Raw genomic sequence first — 22,094 nt, 5'->3', positions numbered from 1 at the left:
AGCACTGCTTGTCATTTTCCCTCCAAAATGTCATGTGACTTGTTAGTGTTACTAGGTCTTAGGTGTGCATAGGGAGCAGGTGTGTTCAATTTAGTAGTACAGCTCTCACACTCTCTCATACTGGTCACTGAAAGTTCCAACATGGCACCTCATGGCAAAGAACTCTCTGAGGATCTTAAAAGACGAATTGTTGCGCTACATGAAGATGGCCAAGGCTACAAGAAGATTGCCAACACCCTGAAACTGAGCTGCAGCACAGTGGCCAAGATCATCCAGCGTTTTAAAAGAGCAGGGTCCACTCAGAACAGACCTCGTGTTGGTCGTCCAAAGAAGCTGAGTGCACGTGCTCAGCGTCACATCCAACTGCTGCCTTTGAAAGATAGGCGCAGGAGTGCTGTCAGCATTGCTGCAGAGATTGAAAAGGTGGGGGGTCAGCCTGTCAGTGCTCAGACCATACGCCGCACACTACATCAAATTGGTCTGCATGGCTGTCACCCCAGAAGGAAGCCTCTTCTGAAGTCTCTACACAAGAAAGCTCGCAAACAGTTTGCTGAAGACATGTCAACAAAGGACATGGATTACTGGAACCATGTCCTATGGTCTGATGAGACCAAGATTAATTTGTTTGGTTCAGATGGTCTCAAGCATGTGTGGCGGCAATCAGGTGAGGAGTACAAAGATAAGTGTGTCATGCCTACAGTCAAGCATGGTGGTGGGAATGCCATGGTCTGGGGCTGCATGAATGCAGCAGGTGTTGGGGAGTTACATTTCATTGAGGGACACATGAACTCCAATATGTACTGTGAAATACTGAAGCAGAGCATGATCCCCTCCCTCCGGAAACTGGGTCGCAGCATGATAATGACCCCAAACACACCTCTAAGACGACCACTGCTTTATTGAAGAGGCTGAGGGTAAAGGTGATGGACTGGCCAAGCATGTTTCCAGACCTAAACCAAATAGAACATCTTTGGGGCATCCTCAAGCGGAAGCTGGAGGAGCGCAAAGTCTCGAATATCCGCCGGCTCCGTGATGTCGTCATGGAGGAGTGGAAAAGCATTCCAGTGGCAACCTGTGAAGCTCTGGTAAACTCCATGCCCAGGAGAGTTAAGGCAGTTCTGGGAAATAATGGTGGCCACACAAAATATTGACACTTCAGGAACTTTCACTAAGGGGTGTACTCACTTTTGTTGCCGGTGGTTTAGACATTAATGGCTGTGTATTGAGTTATTTTGAGGGAAGAATAAATTTACACTGTTATATAAGCTGCACACAGACTACTTTTCATTGTGTCAAAGTGTCATTTTGTCAGTGTTGTCCCATGAAAAGATATACTTAAATATCTGCAAAAATGTGAGGGGTGTACTCACTTTTGTGATACACTGTATATATATATATATATATATACACACACATATACACACATACACACACACACACACACACACACACACACACACACACACACACACACACACACACACACACACACATATATATATATATATATATATATATATATATATATATATATATATATATATATATATATATATATATATATATAAATATATAAAATAAATACACTGCTCAGCCATAAAATTAAAACCACCTCCTTGTTTCTACACTCACTGTCCATTTTATCAGCTTCACCTACCATATAGCAGCACTTTGAAGTTCTACACTTACTGACTGTAGTCCATCTGTTTCTCTGCATGCTTTTTTTTTTTTTGCCTTCTTTCACTCTGTTCTTCAATGGGCAGAACCCCTACAGGAACACTACAGAGCAGTTATTATTTAGATGGTGGATCATTTTTAGCACTGCAGTGACAATGACATGGTGGTGGTGTGTTAGTATGTGTTGTGCTGTATGAGTGGATAAAATACAGCAATGCTGATGGAGTTTTTAAATACCGTGTCCACTCACTGTCCACTCTATTAGACACTCTATTAGATCGCTCATCTATCTCTGCTGTTTGAGTTGGTCATCTTCTAGATCTTCATCAGTGGTCACAGGACGCTGACCACGGGGCGTTGTTGGCTGAATATTTTTGGTTGGTGGACTATTCTCAGTCCAGCAGTGACTGGGGTGTTTAATAACTCATACCAGCACAACACACACTAACACACCACCACCATGTCAGTGTCACTGCAGTGCTGAGAATGACCCACCACCCAAATAATACATGCTCTGTAGTGGTCCTGGGAGAGTCCTGACCATTTGAAGAACAAAATGAAAGGGGGCTAACAAAGCATGCAGAGAAACAGATGGACTACAGTCAGTAATTGTAGAACTACTTCTATATGGTAATAAAAAGTGCTTCTATATGGTAAGTGGAGGTGATAAAATAGACAGTGAGTGTAGAAACAAGGAGGTGGTTTTAATGTCATGGCTGATCAGTGTATATATATATAATGGTGTTGGAAAGAAAGAAGAACGCATATTGCTCTTTTATTTGTAGGAGGTAGCTTTTTCATTTGAATGGTAATACAAAAGCCAGAGCAATGACCAGATCTGACATAGGCAGACCACTCCCACTACTAATTTTAAATTTTAAAGCTTGTCATTCTGTTCCAGTGTCTGTTGAATTCCAACACTTGTACACTTCATACTACTTAATGAGATATAGTACCTCCAAAGTACCTGTAATCAAAAAAATATTGACCATGGCAAAAGAGTGGAAAAGAAAAAATTTTACTTAGGAAAAGAAGGGTTTAATTTTGGCGTTACTGGTACAGTTAGTTTCAGGTTGCTTTCATCCTTAAAAATGGCAGCTGGAATAAAGTGCATGGCAAGGACAAAAAAGGCTAAAGCCGTGCATATCTATAAAAGTCCTTCATTAGTGATAAGCAAGGAAGAACCAGGCTAAGGTTGGCAAAAGACCCTCCAAATATTACATTAGTATTATGTTCTTTAAATGAAAATTAACTTGTTTTCTTTGCATTATTTAAGGTCTGAAAAGACTTCATCTTTTTTATACAACCCCAAATCAAAAAAAGTTGGGATCGCATGGAAAATGCAAATAAAAAAAAAAAAAAACATTACATTTACCTTGACTTTTATTTAATTGCAGACAATTTGAACCTGAGATATTTCTTGTTTTGTTTGGTCAACTTCATTTCATTTATTAATAAACATCCATTTTTGCATTTCAGGCCTGCAACACATTCCAAAAAGTTGGGACAGTAAAGCATTTACCACTCCTGTTGCCATTCCTTTTCACCACACTTAAAAGATGTTTTAGCACCGAGGATACCAAGCGATTTAGTGTTTCAGGTTTTATTTTGTCCCATTCTTCCTGCAAACACGTCTTAAGATGTGCAGAAGTACAGGGTCGTCGTTGTCGCATCTTTCGTTTCAAAATTCTCCACACATTCTCTATTGGGAACAGGCCAGGACTGCAGGCAGGCCAGTCCAGTACCTGTACCCTCTTCTTCCACAGCATTGTCATTGTAAGGTGTGCAGCATGTGGTTTTGCATTGTCTTGTTGAAAAATGCATGGACGTCCCTGGAAATGATGACGTCTTGAAGGTAGCATATGTTGCTCTAAGATCTCAATGTACTTTTCTGTATTAATGCTTCCAGCACAGAAGTGTAAATTATCTTTTCCAAGGGCACTGACACAGCCCCATACCATGACAGACTCTGGCTTTTGGACTTGTTGCTGATAACAGTCTTGGATGGTCCTTTTCGTCTTTGGTCCGGAGCACACGGCATCTATTTCTTCCAAAAAAGACCTGGAATGCTAACTCATCTGATCACAATACACATTTCCACGGTGTGATGGTCCATCCTAGGTGCCTCTGAGCCCAGAGAAGTCGATGTCGCTTTTAGACATGGTTACCATAAGGCTTCTTTTTTGCACAGTAAAGTTTAAGGGGCATTTGTGCAATTAACTCTGGCAAACCTTTGTCATGCACTACAATACAAAGTAATCCCTTGCCCTTGTGGTTATATCAGCGATTGCTGAGAGGCGGTTCTCGATGCAGTGCCATTTGAGGGATCAAAGATAACGGGCATTCAGCTTAAGCTTGTGCCCTTGGCCCTTACACACTGAGATTCCTCCCGATTCCATAAATCGTTTAATAATATTATGCACTGTAGAGAGAGAAATATGCAAATCCCTTCCCATCTTTCTTTGAGGAACATTGTTTTAAAACATTTCAGTAAATTTCTCACGCATTTGCAAAGTAGAGATCTCTGTCCATCTTTGCTCATTAAAGACTCATCCTTTCCTGGATGCTGCTTTTGTACCAAACCATGATTACAATCACCTGTTTGGAATCACATCATTATTTAGTTTTTTCACCTCATTTGCTAGCCCTAAATTGCCCCTGTTCCAATTTTTTTTGGAATTTGTTGCAGGTTTGAAATTCAGGAATGTGGTGTATTAACAAATGAAATGAAGTTGAGCTGACAAAGCAAGAAATATCTTGGGTTCAAATGGTCGGCAATCAAATAAAAGTAAATGTAAAGAACACTGCATTTTTTTTTTTTTTGCCTTTTTACATACTCTCCCAACTTTCTGATTTGGGGTTGTATTTTGACCAGTATTTTCTGCAAATAATTACTCTAAATGAAAATAATTTTAATTGGAATTTTGGAAAAATGTCAGTAGTTCGTATAATGAATCTAAATGTAAATTTTATTTACACAGTGGTTTTAGTTTCTCCCGAGCTGTATGTACACATTATTTTGTAATGAATTAAGTACAATACCTTGTACTTAATTTAATTTTAGCAAATATTTTTTACCATTTGACTGGTGGATCTTGGTCAGCACAGCAGAGAACACTCTTCATGTAGTGGTGTGGTGTAAGGAAGAGTCCTAAACATCACTGCTGGCTTTATAATAGTTAGGAACCCAAAATGTCCAACTGCATACTATGGTAAGAAGCAAATTACTAGTGGAGGACTAGAGAATGACGGGCTAGAGAGCACTCAGTGGTCTTTATTCATCAAAATTGTGTTCAGTCAAGCACTAATAAGAGCAACTTCTTTGTAGCTACTCTGCTCATTTTGATGTTTTATAAACAATCAGATGCAGTGACTTAAATCAGTTTAGCTACATGCATAATTGCAACCCAAATTTGGTTTAAAAAATTTGACTTTTAATACATTGCAGACAATATAAACCCAAGATATTTCATGTTTTGTCTGGTCAACTTCATTTTATATCTTAATGTACATTCCTGCATTTCATGCCTGCAACACATTACAAAAAAAAGTTAAGACAATAAGCATTCACCACTTTGTAACGTTACCAATATTTCTGACAATATTGAAGTGTTTTGGGTGTTATTTTGTTCCATTCTTTCTGCAATGTGTGCAGCAGTACAGGGTTGACAAACCTCCACACATTCTCTATTCTCTGTTGGGGACATAGTCATGTGAACAAGTTAGGACACCCCATGAGAACCTTTGTCTTTTGAACATATTTAAACATATGGACATTTGAGCTTCATTTGGACAGTATTGAGAGATGGAGCTTAAATCATTAAACAAATAAAACTAAAAAAAAAAAAAAAAGTTGTAAAATGTAATGAAAAAAAATGGAAATTTGTTGTGAGGAAAAAATTAGGACACCCTATGCCCTAATAGCTGGTATTTCCCCCTTTGGCTGAAATAACCTCAATTAGACATTTCCTATAACCATCTACCAGTCTCTGTCATCGACTGAGAGAAAGTTTTTCCCCACTCCTCCATGCAGAATTTCTTCAGCTGTGTGAGGTTTGAGGGGTTTCTTGCATGCACAGCCCATTTCAAATCACCTCACAGCATCTCAGTAGGGTTAAGATCCGGGCTTTGACTTGGCCATTCCAGAACTCTCCATTTCTTTCTTTTGAGCCATTCTTTGGTGGATTTACTGGAATGTTTTGGGTTGTTGTCATGTTGCATGGTCCACCTTTGCTTCAGCTTCAGTTTTTGGACAGATGGTCTTACATCTTCCTCAAGCACCCGCTGATGAAGTGAAGAATTCATTGTGGATTCTATAATGGAGAGCTTGCCAGGCCCTGCTACTGCAAAGCAGCCCCAAACCATGACATTTTCACCTCCATGCTTTACAGTTGGTATGAGGTTCTTGTGCTCAAATGCTGTGTTTGGTTTGTGCCAAACATGTCTTCTGTTACTGTGCCCAAATAATTAAACTTTGGATTCATCTGTCCAAAGCACATTGTTCCAGAAGTCCTGGTCCTTGTCTAGGTGTTCTCTGGTAAATTTTAGTCTTGCCCTGATGATTTTTTTTGACAGCAAGAGTTTCCTCCTTGCACACTTTCCATGAAAATCAAACTTGTGCAGTCTCTTTCTGATGGTAGATGCATATACCTTGCTATCAGCTGAGTCGAGAGCTACATTGATGGATTATTGTAGGATTACTGGAGACTTCTTTACACATCTTGCGGTCTGCTCTTGTGCTGAACTTGCTAGGACGGCCTGACCTGGCCATGCTGGCAGTTGTTTTAAATGTTCTACACTTGTAAATTATTTTCCAGATTTGATTCAGTGCTGTTTGAGGGATCAGAGATCATAGGTGTTCAGATTAGGCTTATACCCTTGTCCATTATGCATTGAAATTCCTCTAAATTTCTAAAGCCATTTAATGATATTATGCACTGTAGTGGGGGAAATATGCAAATATATTCAGTCTTTCTTTGATGTACATTGCATTTAAACATTTTAATAATTTTTTTTACACATTTGTCATCTAACTAAATATCCTTTGTCCATCTTTGCTCCTTGAAGATGCAGTCAGTGGATACTGCAAAATTTCCAAGTCATGATTACAATCGCCTGTTGACATTACCTTGTTGACATCATTATTATTATACCTTTTTTTTTTTTTAAATCCATTAGTGGACCTATATTGCCCCTCTGCCGACCTTTTGTAATGTGTTGCAGACCTGAAATGCAGTAAGTCGAAGTAAATGTAAAATATGCCTTTAACATGCCCAGTTCATTTCTTATTTACAATCACATGTGGCCTTATTCATACAGATCTGTATAAACTACACAAAATATCCCAAGAATTACCAATGTCCAAAATGTCAGCAAATTTAAGCAAAGCATTAAGAAAATACTTCCCATTATTAAATCTTCCATTATTACATGCCTTGTCCCTTGCATTCATCTGTTTATATGTTGTTGTTTTTGTTTTTTTTGTTAAATTTTAATTCTACAGGGTGGGCCATTTATATGGATACACCTAAATAAAATGGGAATGGTTGGTGATATTAACTTCCTGTTTGTGGCACATTAGTATATGGGAGGGGGGAAACTTTTCAAGATGGGTGGTGACCATGGCGGCCATTTTGAAGTCGGCCATTTTGGATCCAACTTTAGTTTTTTCAATGGGAAGAGGGTCATGTGACACATCAAACTTATTGAGAATTTCACAAGAAAAACAATGGTGTGCTTGGTTTTAACGTAACTTTATTCTTTCATGAGTTATTTACAAGTTTCTGACCACTTATAAAATGTGTTCAAAGTGCTGCCCATTGTGTTGGATTGTCAATGCAACCCTCTTCTCCCACTCTTCACACACTGATAGCAACACCGCAGAAGAAATGCTAGCACAGGCTTCCAGTATCCGTAGTTTCAGGTGCTGCACATCTCGTATCTTCACAGCATAGACAATTGCCTTCAGATGACCCCAAAGATGAAAGTCTAAGGGGGTCACATCGGGAGACCTTGGGGGCCATTCAACTGGCCCACGACGACCAATCCACTTTCCAGGAAACTGTTCATCTAGGAATGCTCGGACCTGACACCCATAATGTGGTGGTGCACCATCTTGCTGGAAAAACTCAGGGAACGTGCCAGCTTCAGTGCATAAAGAGGGAAACACATCATCATGTAGCAATTTCAAATATCCAGTGGCCTTGAGGTTTCCATTGATGAAGAATGGCCCCACTATCTTTGTACCCCATATACCACACCATACCATCAATTTTTGTGTTCCAACAGTCTTGGAGGGATCTATCCAATGTGGGTTAGTGTCAGACCAATAGCGGTGGTTTTGTTTGTTAACTTCATCATTCACATAAAAGTTTGCCTCATCACTGAACAAAATGTTCTGTGTAAACTGAGGGTCCTGTTCCAATTTTTGTTTTGCCCATTCTGCAAATTCAGTGCGCCGATCTGGGTCATCCTCGCTGAGATGCTGCAGCAGCTGGAGTTTGTAAGGGTGCCATTTGTGAGTAGCTAATATCCGCCGAAGGGATGTTCGACTGATGCCACTCTCCAGTGACATGCGGCGAGTGCTACGCTGTGGGCTCTTGCTGAATAAAGCTAGGACAGCCACTGATGTTTCTTCATTAGTGACAGTTTTCATGCGTCCACATTTTGGCAAATCCAACACTGAACCAGTTTCACGAAACTTGGCAAGCAGTTTGCTAACTGTAGCATGGGAGATGGGTGGTCTCGTAGGGTGTCTTGCATTGAAATCTGCTGCAATGACCCGGGTACTGCGTTCACCAGACATCAACACAATTTCTATCCGCTCCTCACGTGTTAACCTCTGCGACATGTCAATGGCTGTAAACAAAGAGAAGCTTGTAAATAACTCATGAAAGAATAAAGTTACGTTAAAACCAAGCACACCATTGTTTTTCTTGTGAAATTCTCAATAAGTTTGATGTGTCACATGACCCTCTTCCCATTGAAAAAACTAAAGTTGGATCCAAAATGGCCGACTTCAAAATGGCCGCCATGGTCACCACCCATCTTGAAAAGTTTCCCCCCTCCCATATACTAATGTGCCACAAACAGGAAGTTAATATCACCAACCATTCCCATTTTATTTAGGTGTATCCATATAAATGGCCCACCCTGTATATTTCTCCATGCATGAATGTGTGTTGCTTGTCTATCCAGGGTGTTTTCCCAGTCTCAGTGTCCACCTTGGCCCTGGTTATTATGACTTATTGGTGTTTTTAATTATTATTATTCATATTAATTGATGCATATATATGTGGTCATGATGCATCTGGTGTTCTAAGTGCCACATAGCATCATGATCTGTTGAGAGTTTTTGTAAGCTCTCCTCATGTCTGCATAAATTTTGCCCAGGTACTCTAGATTCATCCTACATCCCAAAACATGCAAAGGATAGATTGGCTACTGTAAGTTCCAGGGTGGGAAAATAATTATTACATAAAAAAGTGATGGGAAGGAAGTAGGTGAGTTTGATACCATGTGGTACGTTGTACCCTGTCCAGTGTTTAGTCATTTGTTGCATTTTCAGGTGGTGCCAGACCAGATGCAACCCTGATAAGATTGAGGGTGGTTACTAATAATAAATAAATGAATATGTTGGAAATAACAATTATACTATTGTAATTTAAGCATTTGTTAGTGCTTTTATAGTATTTTACTTGTATTTACAGAGACCAGATCAGGTTGTACACAATGTCAGTTGAAATTGTTGATTAACAAAACTATTATTACATTTTGCATACATCAAGTTTCTAATAAGATAAACCTTTGGAATAAATTAAACACTGATTTATGCATCAAAGTGGTTGAATAGGACCAGCAGCTGTGCAGCACCCTCTTCACGTTGTGCCACATTATATTGTGTTTTAGAATGTATGAAACATTTACTGAGTCATTTGATCTTATGTCTCTCTTATCTGTTTAGAAAGAGAGAGTACATGTGTGTAATAATTTTTACGTACAGTCCTTATATGTCATCATACTTTGACAAAAATCTTAACTTCATGGTTGAAAAAGTCCTTTTTAGGCTCTAGCTAAAAGTTGTGGGAAAGCACACACGTTCCCCAGACATACTCAGAGATATTTCTGAGGGAAGCCTCTAAAATATTTTTGTATGTTATTGCACCTTGAATGTGATCAACACTTTTTGAATTGAACAGGCCATCACTTCCAAATAAGGCCAGAAGGATATTGATCAAAGTAGCAATCAAACTGTAGGTGCATTAATAGTAAATACTGATATGTGCATGAACAGTAACTGTACTGAACCTGATATACCAGGTTAAGTGTACAAAAAGTTGCAAAATAAATTTTTTTAATGTGTTGTATAGCAGAAATTGTATTCACAAAGTGTACAGTGCAAGTAAATTATTTTATTTGTAATGTTTACAAAATATTTGTATGTCTTATGTATAGTGTGGAGGTGGACACAGACCCCCGTGCTGCCTACTTCCGACAGGCTGAGAATGGCATGTATGTCCGGATGGCTCTGCTAGCCACTGTGCTATGTCGATAAAGCAATTATTGGGTCCAGGTGGATAAAGAGAATGCTAATACAACACATTTATTACGTTCTGATGGGTAAAACTTTCATGTCACACTGCATATGTGACTGACTGTTAAAACATTTATTAATAATCGTTTATACTTGTTTTTCAAATATTAAATAAGCGTGCCCAGAAATAAACCAGTTTTTGTCCAGTAGTGAACCAGTAATATCTAAATTAGCAATTAGTGCATTGTGCACACAAGTACAATGATGACCATTTTTACAAGAATTTTGTCTATTGCTTTGACAATGTGATTGATTAACAACAGCTGGTTTATATATTTGACTAATAAATTGTTCATTAATATCATTGCTTTTTTTGTCATTGTTTATATCCAAGCATAATGGCAAAAATAACTATTATGAGAAATTAAGCTTGGGTAATTTTATTATTCCAAATAAAGGATAAAGGTGTAATTAACAAGATTCTTGCATTCACAATAGGTTAAATAAATATAAAATGTTCTGTATAGGTTAAAGTGTCATGTGTTTAGTGTGACCTTACTTACACTTTAGCACTAGCAGGGACCTGGCTCTCTTAAACCTGAATGAAATGGAACGCTAATAAGTGTCATTGCTAACACTTGTATTTGTCAAGAAAAAGCTTTACTATCACAGGTTTGTGCAACACATGCTTGACATTACACGTTGTAAGAGTTTAATTAATTTAAGCTTATGTTTATAACTTTTAATTACATCATTCCATTCAAAATACCAAGGATCACAGAAATTCACATCAGCAAGGCCACATTCAAAGGAAAATCAGCGAACAAACTAGATACTTAAAATGTGGTATTCAGACTGTTAAGAAGACATTAAAAATCATCAGAGGCCAAGGAAAGGACTGAAAAAATACAGAAAACTTGATAAGGTTTCTTTATGCTGGACTCTTCTACAGTCCAGGAGTGGTCTTTTTGGAAGGATTCACACAAGGTTTAGGTAAAAAAAAAAAGTGCAAACAAAATCCACCAGAAGCATTTACACCATACATATACAGTATATACTGTATATACAGTAGTGTTAAAAAAAAATAGCAGTGATTTTAAAAAAGCGAATAAAGCACAAAATCATTATAATAACTTTTATTTCCATAAATGCAAATGCACTGAAAATACTACACTTTCAATTCTAAATCAAAACATTAACAAAATTTAGTCAGTTTGTGTTCATCCTTTACAGAAAATTAAGAAAAATGAATATTAGGCTGTTCAAAATAATAGCAGTGCCAGCATTTTTCTTTAAAAACTCAAAAAATGTATCTATAACATGAAAAAATGTTTGAGGTTTCACTTTACTTTAAATTACTAAACTAATATTTAGTGGCAGAACAATTGTTTCCGAGATCTGTGTTGCATGGAGTCAACCAACTTCTGGCACCTCTGAACAGGTATTCCAGTCCAGGATGATTAGACTACATTCCACAGTTCTTCTGCAATTTTGGGTTTTGCCTAAAAAAAACACGTTTCAGATTTCAGCCCACAAGTTCTCTATGAGATTGAAGTCAGTGGATTGGGCTGGCCACTCTATTACCTCAATCTTGTTTGTCTGTAACCAAGATGTTTTGGGTCACTGTCATGTTGAAACACCCATTTTAAGGACATTTCTTCTTCAACATAGGGCAACATGATCTGCTCAAGTATTCTGATATATTTAAACTGATCCATGATCCCTCGTATGCGATAAATAGGCGTAACACCATGGTATGATAAACATCCCCATATCATCATTTTGTACCACCGTGCTTTACTGTCTTCACAGTGAACTTTGGCTTGAATTCAGTGCTTGGGGGTCGTCTGACATACTGTCTACGGCCACTAGACCCAAATAGAACAATTTTGTCTTCACCAGTCCACAAAATGTTCAGCCATTTCTCATTGGACCAGTCAATGTGTTCCTTGGCAAATTTGAACCCATTCAGGATGCGTCTTTTTCTTAACAACGGGACTTTGCAAGGAGTTCTTGCTGGTAAATTGGCTCCATTTAATCATCTTCTGTACTCACTGGCAGATTTAGATGTTCCTTGATCTTTCTGGAGGTGATCATTGACTGAGTATTTGCTATTTTGGCTAATCTTCGATCCAATTGAACAGTAGTTCCACGCTTCCTTCTGTATCTTTCAGGTTTTGGTTGTCACTTCAAGGCATTTGAGATCATTTTAGCTGAGCAGGCTATAATTTGCTGCACTTCTCTGTATGTTTTTTCTCTCTACAATCAACTTTTTAATCAAAGTACGCTGTTCATCAGAACAATGTCTGGAACAACTCATTTTCCCTAGTATTTCAAAAGGAAATGTGCTATGACCAACCTGTGCAACATTTGCCACCCTCCTACCTTAAATAAGGGCCAAAACTGACACCTGTTCTTCTGCAGAATGAATGACTTCACCAATTGAACTCGTCACTGCTATTATTTTGAACAACCCCCTTTCAATCAATGCTTCGATTACTCAGAATGAGCGGCATGCATGTCCTAATTGTTGGGTTTGTTTTGTTTTCAATACTCTACTACACTTTCAAGTCAATTTTTTGCTATGTAGAAATAGCATTTCTACTAAAAACAGTGATTTATCAGGTTAATGGTGTTGACTGCTATTATTTTGAACTACTGTACTTTTCAGTTGGCCAACATTTCTAAAAATCCTTTTTTTGTATTGGTCTTAAGTAATATTCTAATTTTCGGAGATACTGAATTTGGGGTTTTCATTAGTTGTCAGTTATAATCAACATTAAAAGAAATAAACATTTGAAATATATCAGTCTGTGTGTAATGAATGAATATAATATACAAGTTTCACTTTTTGAATGGAATTACTGAAATAAAACTTTTTCATGATATTCTAATTTTATGACCAGCAGCAGTATATGTCTATGTATGTATGTATGTATGTATGTATGTATGTATATGTATATATATATATATATATATATATATATATATATGTATATATATATATATATATATATATATATATGTATATATATATGTATATATATATATATATATATATATATATATATATATATATATATATATATATATATATATATACAGTGTATCACAAAAGTGAGTACACCCCTCACATTTCTGCAGATATTTAAGTATATCTTTTCATGGGACAACACTGACAGAATGACACTTTGACACAATGAAAAGTAGTCTGTGTGCAGCTTATATAACAGTGTAAATTTATTCTTCCCTCAAAATAACTCAATATACAGCCATTAATGTCTAAACCACCGGCAACAAAAGTGAGTACACCCCTTAGTGAAAGTTCCTGAAGTGTCAATATTTTGTGTGGCCACCATTATTTCCCAGAACTGCCTTAACTCTCCTGGGCATGGAGTTTACCAGAGCTTCACAGGTTGCCACTGGAATGCTTTTCCACTCCTGCATGACGACATCACGGAGCTGGCGGATATTCGAGACTTTGCGCTCCTCCACCTTCCGCTTGAGGATGCCCCAAAGATGTTCTATTGGGTTTAGGTCTGGAGACATGCTTGGCCAGTCCATCACCTTTACCCTCAGCCTCTTCAATAAAGCAGTGGTCGTCTTAGAGGTGTGTAGGGGTCATTATCATGCTGGAACACTGCCCTGCGACCCAGTTTCCGGAGGGAGGGGATCATGCTCTGCTTCAGTATTTCACAGTACATATTGGAGTTCATGTGTCCCTCAATGAAATGTAACTCCCCAACACCTGCTGCACTCATGCAGCCCCAGACCATGGCATTCCCACCACCATGCTTGACTGTAGGCATGACACACTTATCTTTGTACTCCTCACCTGATTGCCGCCACACATGCTTGAGACCATCTGAACCAAACAAATTAATCTTGGTCTCATCAGACCATAGGACATGGTTCCAGTAATCCATGTCCTTTGTTGACATGTCTTCAGCAAACTGTTTGCAGGCTTTCTTGTGTAGAGACTTCAGAAGAGGCTTCCTTCTGGGGTGACAGCCATGCAGACCAATTTGATGTAGTGTGCGGCGTATGGTCTGAGCACTGACAGGCTGACCCCCCACCTTTTCAATCTCTGCAGCAATGCTAACAGCACTCCTGCGCCTATCTTTCAAAGACAGCAGTTGGATGTGACGCTGAGCACGTGCACTCGGCTTCTTTGGACGACCAACGCGAGGTCTGTTCTGAGTGGACCCTGCTCTTTTAAAACGCTGGATGATCTTGGCCACTGTGCTGCAGTTCAGTTTCAGGGTGTTGGCAATCTTCTTGTAGCCTTGGCCATCTTCATGTAGCGCAACAATTCGTCTTTTAAGATCCTCAGAGAGTTCTTTGCCATGAGGTGCCATGTTGGAACTTTCAGTGACCAGTATGAGAGAGTGTGAGAGCTGTACTACTAAATTGAACACACCTGCTCCCTATGCACACCTGAGACCTAGTAACACTAACGAGTCACATGACATTTTGGAGGGAAAATGACAAGCAGTGCTCAATTTGGACATTTAGGGGTGTAGTCTCTTAGGGGTGTACTCACTTTTGTTGCCGGTGGTTTAGACATTAATGGCTGTATATTGAGTTATTTTGAGGGAAGAATAAATTTACACTGTTATATAAGCTGCACACAGACTACTTTTCATTGTGCCAAAGTGTCATTCTGTCAGTGTTGTCCCATGAAAAAATATACTTAAATATCTGCAGAAATGTGAGGGGTGTACTCACTTTTGTGATACACTGTATATATATATATATATATATATATATATATCCCGGGGTAAGAGCACAGTTTTGCTCAAAATATTGCAATGCACACAACATTATGGGTGACATACCAGAGTTCATAAGAGGACAAATTGTTGGTGCACGTCTTGCTGGCGCATCTGTGACCAAGACAGCAAGTCTTTGTGATGTATCAAGAGCCACGGTATCCAGGGTAATGTCAGCGTACCACCAAGAAGGACAAACCACATCCAACAGGATTAACTGTGGACGCAAGAGGAAGCTGTCTGAAAGGGATGTTCGGGTGCTAACCCGGATTGTATCCAAAAAACATAAAACCACGGCTGCCCAAATCACGGCAGAATTAAATGTGCACCTCAACTCTCCTGTTTCCACCAGAACTGTCCGTCGGGAGCTCCACAGGGTCAATATACACGGCCGGGCTGCTATAGCCAAACCTTTGGTCACTCGTGCCAATGCCAAACGTCGGTTTCAATGGTGCAAGGAGCGCAAATCTTGGGCTGTGGACAATGTGAAACATGTATTGTTCACTGATGAGTCCACCTTTACTGTTTTCCCCACATCCGGGAGAGTTACGGTGTGGAGAAGCCCCAAAGAAGCGTACCACCCAGACTGTTGCATGCCCAGAGTGAAGCATGGGGGTGGATCAGTGATGGTTTGGGCTGCCATATCATGGCATTCCCTTGGCCCAATACTTGTGCTAGATGGGCGCGTCACTGCCAAGGACTACCGAACCATTCTGGAGGACCATGTGCATCCAATGGTTCAAACATTGTATCCTGAAGGCGGTGCCGTGTATCAGGATGACAATGCACCAATACACACAGCAAGACTGGTGAAAGATTGGTTTGATGAACATGAAAGTGAAGTTGAACATCTCCTATGGCCTGCACAGTCACCAGATCTAAATATTATTGAGCCACTTTGGGGTGTTTTGGAGAAGCGAGTCAGGAAACGTTTTCCTCCACCAGCATCACGTAGTGACCTGGCCACTATCCTGCAAGAAGAATGGCTTAAAATCCCTCTGACCACTGTGCAGGACTTGTATATGTCATTTCCAAGACGAATTGACGCTGTATTGGCCACAAAAGGAGGCCCTACACCATACTAATAAATTATTGTGGTCTAAAACCAGGTGTTTCAGTTATTTTGTCCAACCCCTGTATATATACACAGTGGTGTTCAAAAAAATAGCAGTGATTTAAAAAAAGTGAATAAAGCGCAAAATCATTATAATAACTTTTATTTCCATAAATGCAAATGCACTGAAAATACTACACCTTCAATTCTAAATCAAAACATTAACAAAATGTAGCCAGTTTGTGTTTATCCTTTACAGAAAGTTAAGAAAAATGAATATTAGGCTGTTCCAAAAAATAGCAGTGCCAGCATTTTTCTTTAAAAACTCAAAAAATGTATCTATAAATTGAAAAAATGTTTGAGGTTTCACTTTACTTTAAATTACTGAACTAATATTTAGTGGCTTAACAATTGTTTCCGAGATCTGTGTTGCATGGAGTCGACCAACTTCTGGCACCTTTGAACAGGTATTCCAGTCCAGGATGATTAGACTACATTCCACAGTTCTAATGCATTTTTGGGTTTTGCCTAAAAAAAAACATTTCAGATTTCAGCCCACAAGTTCTCTATGGGATTGAAGTCAGGGAATTGGGCTGGCCACTCTATTACCTCAATCTTGTTTGTCTGTAACCAAGGGTCATTGTCATGTTGAAACACCCATTTTAAGAACATTTCTTCTTCGAAATAGGGCAACATGATCTGCTCAAGTATTCTGATATATTTAAATTGATCCATGATCCCTTGTATTTGATAAATAGACATAACACCATGGTGTGAGAAACATCCCCATATCATCATTTTGTACCACCGTGCTTTACTACCTTCACAGTGAACTTTGGCTTGAATTCAGTGCTCAGGGGTCGTCTGACATACTGTCTATGGCCACTAGACCCAAAAAGAACTATTTTGCTTTCACCAGTCCACAAAATGTTGAGCCATTTTTCTTTGGACCAGTCTATGTGTTCCTTGGCAAATTTTAACCCATTCAGGACATGTCTTTTTCTTAACAACGGGACTTTGCAAGGAGTTCTTGCTGGTAAATTGGCTTCATTTAATCATCTTCTGTACTCACTGGTAGCTTCAGATGTTCCTTGATCTTTCTGGAGGTGATCACTGGCTGAGCCTTTGCTGTTTTGGCTATTCTTCAATCCATACGAACAGTAGTTCCACGCTTCCTTCTGCGTCTTTCAGGTTTTTGTTGTCACTTTAAGGCATTTGAGATCATTTTAGCTGAGCAGCCAATAATTTGCTGCAATTCTCTGTATGTTTTATCCCTCTACAATCAACTTTTTAATCAAAGTGCACTGTTCATCAGAACAATATCTGGAACAACCCATTTTACCCAGTATTTCAAATGGAAATGCGCTATGACCAACCTGTGCAACATTTGCCACCCTCCTACCTTAAATAAGGGCCAAAATTGACACCTGTTCTTCTGCAGAATGAGTGACTTCACCAATTGAACTCCTCACTGCTATTATTTTGAACAAACCCCTTTCAATCAATGCTTCGATTACTCAGAATGAGCAGCATGCATGTCCTAATTGTTGGGTTTGTTTTGTTTTCATTACTCTACTACACTTTCAAGTGAATTATTTGCAACTAAAAACAGTGATTTATCAGGTTAATGGTGTTGGACTGCAATTTTTATGAACACCACTGTATATATATATATATATATATATATATATACAGGGGATGGACAAAATAACTGAAACACCTGGTTTTAGACCACAATAATTTATTAGTATGGTGTAGGGCCTCCTTTTGCGGCCAATACAGCGTCAATTCGTCTTGGAAATGACATATACAAGTCCTGCACAGTGGTCAGAGGGATTTTAAGCCATTCTTCTTGCAGGATAGTGGCCAGGTCACTACATGATGCTGGTGGAGGAAAACGTTTCCTGACTCGCTTCTCCAAAACACCCCAAAGTGGCTCAATAATATTTAGATCTGGTGACTGTGCAGGCCATGGGAGATGTTCAACTTCACTTTCATGTTCATCAAACCAATCTTTCACCAGTCTTGCTGTGTGTATTGGTGCATTGTCATCCTGATACACGGCACCGCCATTGGATGCACATGGTCCTCCAGAATGGTTCGGTAGTCCTTGGCAGTGACGCGCCCATCTAGCACAAGTATTGGGCCAAGGGAATGCCATGATATGGCAGCCCAAACCATCACTGATCCACCCCCATGCTTCACTCTGGGCATGCAACAGTCTGGGTGGTACGCTTCTTTGGGGCTTCTCCACACCGTAACTCTCCCGGATGTGGGGAAAACAGTAAAGGTGGACTCATCAGAGAACAATACATGTTTCACATTGTCCACAGCCCAAGATTTGCGCTCCTTGCACCATTGAAACCGACGTTTGGCATTGGCACGAGTGACCAAAGGTTTGGCTATAGCAGCCCGGCCGTGTATATTGACCCTGTGGAGCTCCCGACGGACAGTTCTGGTGGAAACAGGAGAGTCGAGGTGCACATTTAATTCTGCCGTGATTTGGGCAGCCGTGGTTTTATGTTTTTTGGATACAATCCGGGTTAGCACCCGAACATCCCTTTCAGACAGCTTCCTCTTGCGTCCACAGTTAATCCTGTTGGATGTGGTTTGTCCTTCTTGGTGGTATGCTGACATTACCCTGGATACCGTGGCTCTTGATACATCACAAAGACTTGCTGTCTTGGTCACAGATGCGCCAGCAAGACGTGCACCAACAATTTGTCCTCTTTTGAACTCTGGTATGTCACCCATAATGTTGTGTGCGTTGCAATATTTTGAGCAAAACTGTGCTCTTACGCTGCTAATTGAACCTTCACACTCTGCTCTTACTGGTGCAATGTGCAATTAATGAAGATTGGCCACCAGACTGGTCCAATTTAGCCATGAAACCTCCCACATTAAAATGACAGGTGTTTCAGTTATTTTGTCCAACCCCTGTATATACACATACACACAATAATGTAATTGTCTAGAAGTAAAAATACAGCTGTTAAACACTGAATGAATCACACATCATGTCAAGAATGTATCCACTGTTATAGGCAATTTTTTATTTCCAATTCACCGAACATGTCATGATTAAAGAGAGACTGAGACTTCTTTCTTATTACAAAACTCCTTCCGTTTTGCAAGTTGATTGAGAAGTTGTGATCCAAAGCAGTTTGAGGTATATCTTGTTAACAATGCTGGATCTGTACTCATGAATTGTAAACTTCATTGATGTTTATTTTTAAATAACTTGGTTTAACAGTCCCACAAAGTTGAATCAGTTCATCTGGACACAAGTTTGTTGTAGAGATACGTTTCGTCACTCATCCAAGTGACTGCTTCAGTCTGAGCTAGTGTTGATTGCCCCAACCTTATATGCAGACGATTTGCATAACGACCAATCACCCACATTGTATAACAATGGAACCGGTGATCAGGTCCATATGCAAATCACAATAACCATTATGTGCCTTTCATATATGATTGGGGTATAGCTCCTATCACGGCGTTGTACCATCTCTCACCATCTGTTCATTATACAATGGGCGGTGATCAGTCGTTATGCAAATCGTCCGCATATAAGGTTGGAGTATTCAACACCAGCTCAGACTGAAGAAGTCACTTGGATGAACTTGTGTCCAGATGAACTGATTCAACTTTGTGGATTTGTGTACCTGGATTATTGAGCATGCATCAAGAGATTGGTTTAGCAGTATGTTTAAAATTCCCACCAAATGTATGCTTTTTGTCTGATGGAGCAGGTTTTTATCTGGTAGCTTTGTACAGTGGGCCATTCATATTTACATCAATCCTGACCAGACAGCCATTCAGATTTAGTTTAAAAGCATTGCAATCTCACATTGCTAAACCATCCTTTTTATAAAAATGGTGGCATCTAACTGATGTCATCACTTTTGTTAGAGCAGATTTTTTTTTACTTCTTACACCACCTTCAGTCATGGCACCAAGTTCTGCAACTTGGAGTGACAAAATAAAAAAAACACTAGTTATTACATAAATGCAATGCATACTGTAACAACATATAGAAAGATGCTTTTAGACACTTTAGTGGAATTATTTTGACTTTAACTTCCAAAGAATCTTCCCCAGAGTAAACAGTGTGTTAGTAATGAAAACAAAAAAGAACCCATAATCAAAGGTTAGAAGAACTGTTTAATCATAGACACAATTTTTATTTAAAAAAAATCATCTATTGTTTGGAAATGTACATAAGGCCACCTCAAAATGTACATGACTAACAACACATGTTCATATTTATATAATTGACAGTATCTTACATTTCACTTACAAGATTACAGTTGCAAAACGACAAGTCTTCTGTACAATCTTTTGTTGCATCCTATGACATTTCCATGGTTGTAAATAGGGCTAGTAGGCCCTGTAACTGTGGTATCACATTAAAATTATAATGTCACGTCAAAAAGACCATACCAACACACTGCTCCATTCATGAAAAAAGGTTGACCCTTTTCAAAAACATTTTAGAAACAAAGCCATGTCAAAAATGTAAATCCATAAATTCTCTCTTTAAAATAACATTAAAAAACTTTATACAGTAAAGGGAGAGAGTGATGGATACCCGCACATACAATTGCAAAAGTTGCTTTTTAACCCTATGAAATACAACCAACCAATTTACAGCATGAATGTTTACAAATGTACAACTGTACAGACAATATAAAGGCATTCATTAATATTTTATCACAACTAAATGCATTTCTACTTCTTTCTACTTAACTAATAAACCTACTGCACATATACTACATGTATTCTACATTTATTTATATAAAAAACAAAATGTAATATACTTGCAATACTAAATAGTTGAATATTAACAGCATCAACTACTCGGAACTCTTACAACAAAAAATTAACTGGGGTTACATTCATAAGTGGTTCTTAAAAACATAAGCACATGCAAAATAATTAAAATACATTGTTTTCAGGGCAGTGATAAGAAAAAACTTAACATGGTGATGCTATTCTACACATCCCTAATTACTTTTTTTAACCCCATGACGCTTATAAACGTTTTAGTATAATGCAAAGATGCATATCAACAACACTTTCAGTTTTCAAATTAAAACAGAAGCTGTTGTGTCCTGTACTACTTGACCGAAATTAGTCATTATGGATCATTACAGTACATATTAAAGCTATGATTGAGCCATGGTGTAGCTGTTAAAAAAATTAAAAAAGGACAGTGCAACAAAAAAAGACAATCTGATGGGGGTTACAACTACAATTTATAATCTTTAAGAGATTGTATCCATACTAGTCACAGATGTTTGAATAAAATCCCTAAGTTATATTGCTTCTTTTTACAATTTTTGAAATAAGAGATTGTAAGAGCCACATGATTATTTTGCCTATCCTGTATTGTTTTATACCTATCAGGTCAAAAAAAATTGACACAAACACTTTTGGCCTTATAAAGTCAATTGCTTTTGAATTTTCAAAACAGTACATTTTTAGCATCCGCATAATTTTTTACAGAAATAAATAAATGGTGAAAACAAAAAAAATATACATATAAAACATTGCTTTACCCAGAAAGAATCTACAAATGATCATGCATTATCTAAAGTCTACATATCTCCATGCCCTTTTTTAAAAGTTGGTGTATAGTCGGTTTAGAAATATGAAGTAATTACACCATGGCCAACATTAACATAACCAACTAGACTAGTCGTCAAATATTTTGTAAAAAATGACAAAAAGACTTTTGGTGGAGCAGACTTGCCCTTACAGCTTTAAAATTCTCGGTTTAAGGGCTCTTTTTTCACTAAATGAGGCCATTGGTGGGGCATCCAATTGGGCCCAGCTCTGATCCGCTTTTCATATAATACTTTTCCAGCTTGGCCAAAATGTGTTTACCATAAGTATATTTTCGCAGCGTGGCAATGTGTGGCCGGATCTGAAATCAAAAACAAAAAAGATAAATTAGCTTTCAAGTGCTTTCAACACATTAAAAGTAGTTTTTTTTTCTTTGAAAACGTCAATAATCATAAATTTAAAATGATATATTTCCATCCAACTTTTGCAC

The 22,094-nt window shown here is 38.5% G+C and overlaps 2 protein-coding genes across 5 annotated transcripts in view; one reads left to right on the top strand and one right to left on the bottom strand.

The window, feature by feature from the left end:
• Window positions 1-10,571, top strand: part of cad (carbamoyl-phosphate synthetase 2, aspartate transcarbamylase, and dihydroorotase) — a 66,305-nt gene extending 55,734 nt beyond the window's left edge. The window contains exon 43 of the mRNA XM_063001970.1: window positions 10,132-10,571. Coding sequence (XP_062858040.1) covers window positions 10,132-10,231 — 100 coding nt within the window. The 3' untranslated portion in view covers window positions 10,232-10,571. The remainder of the gene's footprint in view (window positions 1-10,131) is intronic.
• Window positions 10,572-20,180: 9,609 nt separating this feature from the next.
• The window catches only part of pum2 (pumilio RNA-binding family member 2), a 47,542-nt gene continuing 45,628 nt past the window's right edge, over window positions 20,181-22,094 (bottom strand). For all 4 annotated transcript variants that reach the window (XM_063001966.1, XM_063001969.1, XM_063001968.1 and 1 more), the window contains exon 22: window positions 20,181-21,965. In XM_063001966.1, the coding sequence (XP_062858036.1) occupies window positions 21,834-21,965 (132 nt within the window). In that variant the 3' untranslated portion in view covers window positions 20,181-21,833. The remainder of the gene's footprint in view (window positions 21,966-22,094) is intronic.

Source organism: Trichomycterus rosablanca, chromosome 9 (genome assembly GCF_030014385.1).
Source record: "Trichomycterus rosablanca isolate fTriRos1 chromosome 9, fTriRos1.hap1, whole genome shotgun sequence".
Classification (NCBI taxonomy): domain Eukaryota; kingdom Metazoa; phylum Chordata; class Actinopteri; order Siluriformes; family Trichomycteridae; genus Trichomycterus; species Trichomycterus rosablanca.
Note: the sequence above shows the minus strand (reverse complement) of the source record. Positions and strands in the feature narration are given on the sequence as shown.